The sequence below is a fragment of the Penaeus monodon genome, chromosome 35, assembly GCF_015228065.2.
Source record: "Penaeus monodon isolate SGIC_2016 chromosome 35, NSTDA_Pmon_1, whole genome shotgun sequence".
In the NCBI taxonomy this organism is placed as follows: Eukaryota; Metazoa; Arthropoda; class Malacostraca; order Decapoda; family Penaeidae; genus Penaeus; species Penaeus monodon.
Genome location: NC_051420.1, coordinates 20,156,383 through 20,164,780, shown reverse-complemented (window position 1 = coordinate 20,164,780; position 8,398 = coordinate 20,156,383). Strand labels below are relative to the sequence as shown.

General features: G+C 46.1%; 1 protein-coding gene across 1 annotated transcript; it reads right to left on the bottom strand.

Annotated features, from left to right (window-relative positions):
* Positions 1–6,898: 6,898 nt before the first annotated feature.
* LOC119595259 (piggyBac transposable element-derived protein 4-like) lies at positions 6,899–8,398 on the bottom strand. The gene is made up of 3 exons (XM_037944419.1): positions 8,230–8,398; positions 7,761–8,113; positions 6,899–7,609 (listed from the first exon to the last, which is right to left on the bottom strand). Exons 1-3 carry the CDS (start codon positions 8,396–8,398, stop codon positions 6,899–6,901), a joined length of 1,233 nt encoding a protein of 410 aa, XP_037800347.1.

Sequence of the window (8,398 nt, the reverse complement as noted above, 5' to 3'; positions counted from 1 at the left end):
AATCCTTTTGTGGATTGTGTGGTATGGTTGTTTTAGTACTAGTGTGAGGTTGGAAACCTCTTCTCCTGCCACAACCTGCAACCTGTCTCCAGCTCCCGCAACCTGCATCCTCTCCCCGTCTCTCACGCATCCTCTCCCCGTCTCTCACGCATCCTCTCCCCGTCTCTCACGCATCCTCTCCTGTCTCTCACGCATCCTCTCCTCGTGTCTCACGAATCCTCTCCTCGTCTCTCGCGCATCCTCTCCTCGTCTCTCACGCATCCTCTCCTCGTGTCTCACGCATCATCTCCCCGTCTCTCACGCATCCTCACCCCGTCTCTCACGCATCCTCACCCCCTAATTCTCACATACCTGAGGCTTAACCTTATATTCCTCGGTCGAATTTCCTAAATCCCTCCATTCCTTGCTGTTACCGCCCTTGCTTGCCCTTATCCTACAGGATCCACCACTGCCGTCTGACCCTACACACACACACGCACACACACATACATGCAGGCACGAACATGTACTTTCGGATATGTACACATGGGGAATGATACTCTTGAAGGATTCATGTTATGGATGTCAGTGTAAGCTTGTCTTTGTCGTGGCTATTTTAGCACTTAATTTGTTTTTTGTTGTTTGTTCTTTTATTTTAGTATATAAGGTTTGCACTCTTACATTACGTGGCACAGCCCATATCTTACAAATCTCAGTTTTACTGCTTTCGATTTTTGTTTTTGTGTTATGTCACTTTTTTTTTAATTGATTTTATGTCGGTTGTCAGCTGCATAACTTCAGGTACATGCGGAACTGTTTCTATTTAATCTTTTTATTTCCACGTTTTTATTGCTATCAGGCAACTCTATGTTTACATGTTTGTTTTTGTTGGGCGTTCCCTTAGCTTTGCTTGCATCCTCTTTTACAACGCATTTTATTTATGCAGCTGGTTACCTCCCATACTTTTATGTTTGTCGTTTTTACATTTTAATTTATTACTGTATATACACTTCACCCGAGACTTTTGATTTACTTTTGCTTTTATTTTATTTCTTAAAAGTAGAGTTTGGTGCGTACACCTTTTTATTTTATGTATATTGTTTTAGCTGTATTTATTATTTTATGTAATTAGCTGTTTTGTTTTATTTACTGAGGTTTCTTTTAAAATTCTTTTTCTTTCGTTTAAGTTTTAAATTTTTACTAAATCTATTATTTATCTCGGGTGAAACCGAATCAAAAACTGTATGTCCTGTGTGGGGTTCAAACCCTGTCGATTACAAAATAAAGAGTGTCAGCCGGACCTTTGATGTGATCACTACCCCCTTACCGGAGAGTCTTCTTGGAGTACCCCAGCCGGTGAAAAACTCTACAGAGGTGGTAGATGAGCCTTCCTTTCCTGTTTTTACTTGCCACAGTAAGGAGCTGGGACGTATATTATTATTGCTCTCATAAATTGGCAGACTATTCTGACTTAGCTTGACCTGCCTAAGTATATACCCTTTTTTATTGTTGTTCTTTCTAGTTATGTGCCATCGCAACTAAATTTATCATCATGAATATTATCATTGCTGTCTTGCAACCTGTGTATGTTTTTTTTTTCTAGCCAACACAAAGCCCTTACACCGGTACCCAACTAAAGATCTGTAGGGGGATATAGCGCATTTTGGGAGGGACCGAACGGGGCCCAGTTCTGGCCCCTAAGCCGCCTATCGGGGTACCTCTGGCTCACAGAACCCTTACAGGTTGTAATCTAATATACATTTTGGCGCCCAACGTGGGGCCGGTGTTTCTATGGATTTGTGGTGATGTGTCCCAGCATAGCTTTTTTTTGTCAGGTTATGTCACATGCATGATTGCTGTAGTTTTGGAGAGCCACGCATTGTGTATTTTGTGTTTTTAAAATGTGCTGACTTTACATGTTTATTATTTGTGCTCCGCCTTACCGATCTGTGCCTTTCCCCTGTACCTATAAGCCATATCATCCTGTTTACTACTATTCACGGCTTTTCTCTGCATCTTCGTGTAGTCTTATAGGTTTTACTCTCATTAAGTTCTCGGTTCTCCTTTTTCTTGATTCTGCCTTTTTAACAGTTCATTCTGACCAGCCTATTTGCCTCATTTTCTATACTTTGTGCTCTCTGCACTTTGATGTTTTTTGCCTCGTGCCGTTCTCTCGGCTCAGCTCCTTCGCATTTCTTACTGGACTTCTCTTACACTTCAGCCTATACAACCTCTGCAGTCCCTTCTGTTTAGCTGCTGACTTTATTTACTCTTGAATTCTGTACCGTTGCTGCCTCACTCCATTTTTTTTTCTCTTGGTGTCTTTTTCTGGACTATGTGCTCTCTTGCTGTTTTCCCTTTGCCCAGTTCCTCAGCCTTGTAGTTATTAGTCTAGCCTCTCTGCATATCTTCTACTAGACTTCTCTTACAGCCCCTCCATAGTCTGTTCGGTCTAGTGGTTGAGTTCCTCTTCTCTTGGATGGTGTGTTCTTTTGTAGTCACTCTATTTATTTCTGTTTGTTCTTGTTCTGAACCTTATGCCTTCCTGCATTTACACCCTACCTCATTTCTTATCATATGTCCTATGCTTCTCTTTTGCTCTCAGCATATGTTATTGCTATTTTGTAACTGCATTTCCTTCCATTTAAATAACATTTCATTGTTGTATATTCTTTCCAGGATATTATTTAATACTTTTGTCTTTTGTTTGATAGGTCAGGGACACTGTCATGTGCTAATGTGTTTTCTCCCACTGCTAACTGTTTTTCTACTAAGGCACTCGGTTGTAAGAGAAAGTAAAGGACTCCTACCAGTGAAAGGTGGAATTATGTGAACTCGAACTGTGAAGTGAAATCGTGAAGCCTAGACCAAGGAGAGGTCAAGATGCAGCATCTAGTCTACCCGGTTCCCGCAGGTTATCTCCGGCAAACCAAGAACCACATATCAGCTTGCTTCCTGTGGTCATGAGTGGATCTGGGCAAGGAGCAGAAGCAATCCAAGCAGTGCATAGGGAGGTCGGACTGATGGAGGAAATACAAGACCAGATGGCCCGTATGGAGGAGTGGATGATGAGTATGATGGAAGACTTCAGCAGGAGTCAAGGGGACAGGCTTTCCCGTCTGGAAGAGAGGTTGGTTAATACTGGTGCGCCAGCCCCTAAGGTAACGGATGCGAACGATAGTGGCCCAGACATGGCTGCTATGAATACAGTTGGCCCTACTCCTGTGCCAAGTAACCCAACTGTCAGAATCCCTTCAGATGAGCTGCCACCTTCCCATTCCCAACCCCAGAGTATTGACCTTTTGAGCCAGCTACAACAGAAGTTACTGGCCAGAGACCAAGAGCTCGAACGGCTTAGCTCCCAAGGCCAAACCAGTGAGTTTCCGGCCAGTGGCTCTGCACATCAACTGCCTCTGTACCCACCTGACCATCAGCTGCCTCCATGTACTCCATCACGCCAAAGGCCTCTGCCTGAACCGGTATGTCAGATTCCCCTGCAGAACCTCTATGAAGCACCACCACAAAGTACCACTATTCAGCGACCTGCTGCTCCTCAGTCCCGCCAAGAAGCAGATGCCCCTTCATTGCCCTCTGGCGATCCGGTCCTACAGTCACATCATGGATCCTGGCAATCAGCAGTCTCCTATGTGTTGCCAAGAGAACCAGTGCCACATTTCAGAGGGGAAACTACTGCAAGTGACCCTTTGAAATGTAACCATGAAGTCGAGAGCTGGATCCGATCAATAGAGAACTTAGTGAGACCTGCAAGTGATGAGGCCTATATCAGAGCTGCTAAGGCAAGTTGTCGTGGCTGAGCTGACATGATTATCAGCTCACAGCAATTCGACCACATCGCTAGCTGGCCCTTGTTTAAAGCAGAACTCCGAAGGAAGTTTCATGGAACATACACTGCAGTGCAGTCTCCAGATGACTTCGCAGACCACCATCCCCGTTGCAGCCCAGATCACCATCCCAGATATCGTGACCTTCACCCTGTTACAGCAGAACCACATCCTCATACACCACCAAGAACACGGCAGGAACTACCCTGGTGTGAGTTCCATAAGATGAATGGTCATCACACTCAAGACTGCAGAGCAGCCCAGAGGTCACCTAACAGCCAACCATTGTATTGCTGTTACCGCTGTGGTGATCCTAACCACTTCAGTAGGAACTGTCCCTTTCTCACCGGCCAGGGAGATCACGTTCCCAACTTCACTGTCATGCACTCCACAGGGGACAACAGGTTCCACATGCAGCCAGCCCAGACACATTGGAGCCATGGGAGTGAGTACACAATCTCTTCGAGGACGACCACTCCCAGTACTCAGTGCTGAGGGTAAACCTACCAAATGTTTTATAGACACAGGCTCTCAGGTCACCCTTATTAAGAGGACTGTGCTGAATCGGCTTGATCCCGACGGTAAGCTGAGACAACGTTCATCAGACAAAGTGCTGAGGGGTGTTTCTGGCACTCCTATGCATCCAGCAGCTGAAGTGATGCTGAGGTATGACTTGGGCCAGAACACTGCTGAACACCCTACTTTTATGGCTGACCTCGATTTTCCAGGGGACATCCTAATAGGCATTGACTTCCTACGCTCCTTGAATTTCACTCTGAGGTCTAAAGTTAACTCCTCTCATGGTGAACTGGTCTTGGGTGATTGTCAGTATCCAGTAGTCTTCACAGAGGCCAGATCTTTGAAGATGAGCCTGCTGACTACTACATATTCTATTGCTACACAGACAGGAAGCCAATCTGAGAGGGAAGCCATTACCACTGAAAATCCCGACCTGCAGCAGCCACTTCAAGGTGCCGAAGTATTTGCAGATGCTAATACACTAGGCAAGCACTGAAGATACTGATGACGACTCTGAACCTGAGATGGAGTGGGATGATTTTGTTGAAGATACCCTCAAAGTTGATGAATGGGATGTTGAGGGTTCGACCTTCCCATCTTCAGTGGCTATTGCCACGTGTGATGCTGCCTTGTCTTTTGAAGCTTCAGGGGATGAGTGTGCACCACCAGAGCTCGAGCACCTGATTTAGCACCAACATCAGCAAATAAACAAGCTCTTGAAGAAGTACCATGAACTGTTTGATGGAGGGGAAGAAGTTGTCGACCTAATACCAGGGTATGTCACACTATAGAGACGGGAGATGCAAGGCCTGTATGTATTCGCCAGTGGAGACTACCGCAAACCATCCGGGAAGCTATTTGACAGCAGTGTGATACTATGCTTCGTTCTGGAGTTATCGAGCCATCAACAAGCCCATGGCTTATACCTGTAGTTTTAGTAAAGAAGAAGGATGGGAGCGTAAGATTCTGTGTTGACTACAGGGGCCTTAATGCCATGACCAGGAAGGACTCCTACCTTCTTCCTCGGATTGATGCTCTTGTTGATGAGCTAGGGCCAGCCACTGTATTCACCACACTAGATGCTAGGGCTGCATATTGGGCAGTTGAAGTAGATCCATCCGACAGACCAAAGACAGCATTCACAGATGGATACTGCCTTTTCCATTTCTGTCGACTTCCATTTGGTTTGGCAACAGTGCCCTCAACATTCCAGCGAACCATGAACGTCCTTCTGACACCTGTCCTGGGTCGACACACACTTTGTTACCTAAACGACATTGTTATTTACAGTTCTGAGTTTGAACAACATCTTCAGGACCTGGAAGAAACTCTCCAACTTTTAAAAACCGCTGGTCTAAAACTCAACATTGCAAAATGTAAGTTTGCAGTTGCAACTATAAATTTCTTGGAATTTACTATCAGCCCCAATGGAGTCCTCCCCAATCAGGAGAAAGTAGCTGCCATTGTCCAGACCCCTCCCCACCAGGCACTGTTAGGGAGGTCCGCCGCTTCTTGGGATGTACAGGCATCTTCAGAAAGCATATTTCTGGATATGCCAACATTTTTGTGCCACTACATCTCATCCTTAAGAAGATCCAGAAATGGATTTGGGGGCCAGAGCAGCAGGCAGCCTTTGAAGAGCTGAAGCAAAAGTTGACATCTGCTCCAGTTCTTATCCCTATAGGGCCGGATCGGAAGAATGTTGTAAACCTAACTAGACGGGAAATAGAAGCAGGCAAATCTTGTCTAGACGGGAGCGCGCGCTCGTCGCGCCCGGGCCGTCTCATCACGCACGCGAAGTTTCAGCGTGCTCCTATGGTTGGTTTGCGTGTAACCGCAATCTAAAGTTTTTGTACTCCCAAAACATGTAAAAGTTTGTAGACTTACTGTATCTTTATTATATGTCCAATTATATGAACGATTTTATTGTCTTATACTATAGTATAAAGTCCAATTTACGTGTATATCACACATTTTTGTGTGTAAAGTCAATGGTTTGTCCGTGTGTGAGATCGAAACATAGCGTAAAACGTCAATTTTATTTTTTTTCAAAATTTCAAATACAAATACATAGAAAGTCTATGTATAGGTAATATATACATTATTTACATAATATATCAAATGTTCATCATTTTCAAATGATCTTCAGGCATGAAATGCCTGAAAGCATGGTGTTTTTCCATTTTCAATAAATAAATACATAGAAACTATGTACATATTCCTCTATACCAGCTTCAGGCATGAAATGCCTGAAAGCACGGTGTTTTTCCATTTTCAATAAATAAATACATAGAAACTATCTAGATATTTTACTCTATTTACACTATGTACATTTCTGGCTGCCCAATCAACATGCTTCAGGCATGTTCTTGTACCATTTGACCGTCTTCATGGTCGATGGATATGACTGCGCTAGCTGATCCAAGAGGTCGACGCCCTTCATGCCGTTGTTGTAGTCAACGACAACTTCAGGCTTCGACCTTTCCACCCCTCGGCGGTTGGGAGGCAGGGTAACGACCTTGCTGGTGTGGGCAGTGGAAAGCATCGTAACTGGACGCTTATCCACCCACTGAAGGCAGATCATTCCGGTCTTGCCGGACAGGAAATCGATTTGTCCCCGACTCGCCTGCAGGTCCGAGGGCATGCCACGCCGGTTGAGATGCAACTGCACTGGTCTTCCGGGTCTGCAGGTAATGGAAGAGAGTCGGGGAGGTGTACCAGTTGTTGGTGTGTAACTGGTACCCCTTGTCGAGTAGATCTGCCTTCTCCAGCAGGTCGGTGACGGCCTTCATGCTGGATGGAAATACGCCGCAGTCTTGCCCCATGTAGATCTTGAAGGCCGCCGTATGCCCTGCCTCTGGACCGTCGGACGAGCAAAGCTTGTAGACCTTCAGCCCTCTCCGAGCCCTCTTGCTCGGGTTGTACTGGAGGGTGTGGTGACGCCCCTTGATGGCCCACAAGCTCTCGTCGACGGTCACGTTCTTGTTCGGGACGAAGACGGATCGATACGTCGATTCCAAGACGTCTAACACAGGGCGCAGCTTCCAAAGCATATCCTCCGCGGGGTGCTCCCCTTCGTTGTCAGCGAAGTGGTGCATGGAGGTTAGGGCATTGTAGCAGTCCCTGGTCATCGTCTTGGCGAACAACGATGAGGACATCAACGGGTCCATTGACCACCATTCCCTTTGGTCCCTCTTCGATTGAAGGCCCATCAGGAATCGTAAGCCGACATAGGAGCGGACTTCCCGCACCGTTGTGTCCTCCCACCCCTTCATATGGGATGAAGGGGTGCGCGGGTTCTGTCGAACATACCTGTGGTTGGAAGAAAAAGACATTGTAAAATCAGGGGGTCTTTCAAAAAAGGACATGTAGAAAATTACGTTTTTCAAGTCAGAATACAGACATATTGTTTTTACTTACCGATTCGTCTCGCCCACAATGGTCTGGAACAACTCCTCTGGGAAAACACTGGTGAACACTTCTAGCGGGGTCTTCAAGGGGTGCTTTCACACCTGGTGTCCTCTCGAAGCAGTGACGCCTGACGAAATTCTCCCTCTTCGACCAACAAAAAGAGGGAGTTCCCGGAGCATTACACTCCCAATGTCGTCGGACGTATTCTGCGAGGGGCTCGTCGGAATCCAGAGAGGTATCCACCAGCGGGACATAGTCGAAATCTTCCTCCAAGTCGTCGTCCACACCCGACTCATCGGTGTCGAACTCGGATCCCTCCCAATCCGAGTCGTCACCGTCAAATCGGGCGGAGATTTCAATTTCTGTAAAATACAAAGGTAAATGTGAGTTCTCTGTGGAAATAGTCTTGGTATGCAGAAACAAAGTCAGTGTTCCAAAGACACGTTTTTTTGCAAGTCAAAAAAAAAAGAAAACTTACCAGAGAGATCGCTAGTCCTAGCCAGTTTCAGAGGTGTATAATCCTCTTCATCTGTAGAATACAGATATAGAAGAGGATCTGGGGCATTCCGCAAGCGTTCGAGTCCCGACGTCGATGGCTGGGGGTCATCAACGTCGCTGAACGAAAGGTCCCAAACAGCAGGGGACAT

Excerpts from the sequence above, each read along its gene's own strand:
- LOC119595259 (XM_037944419.1), bottom strand. The coding sequence starts at position 8,398 with ATGTCCCCTGCTGTTTGGGACCTTTCGTTCAGCGACGTTGATGACCCC. Across the intron at positions 8,114-8,229 it reads TAGGACTAGCGATCTCTCTG|AAATTGAAATCTCCGCCCGA; the intron begins GTAAGTTTTCTT and ends TGTATTTTACAG. Across the intron at positions 7,610-7,760 it reads ATTGTGGGCGAGACGAATCG|GGGTGGGAGGACACAACGGT; the intron begins GTAAGTAAAAAC and ends TCCCATATGAAG.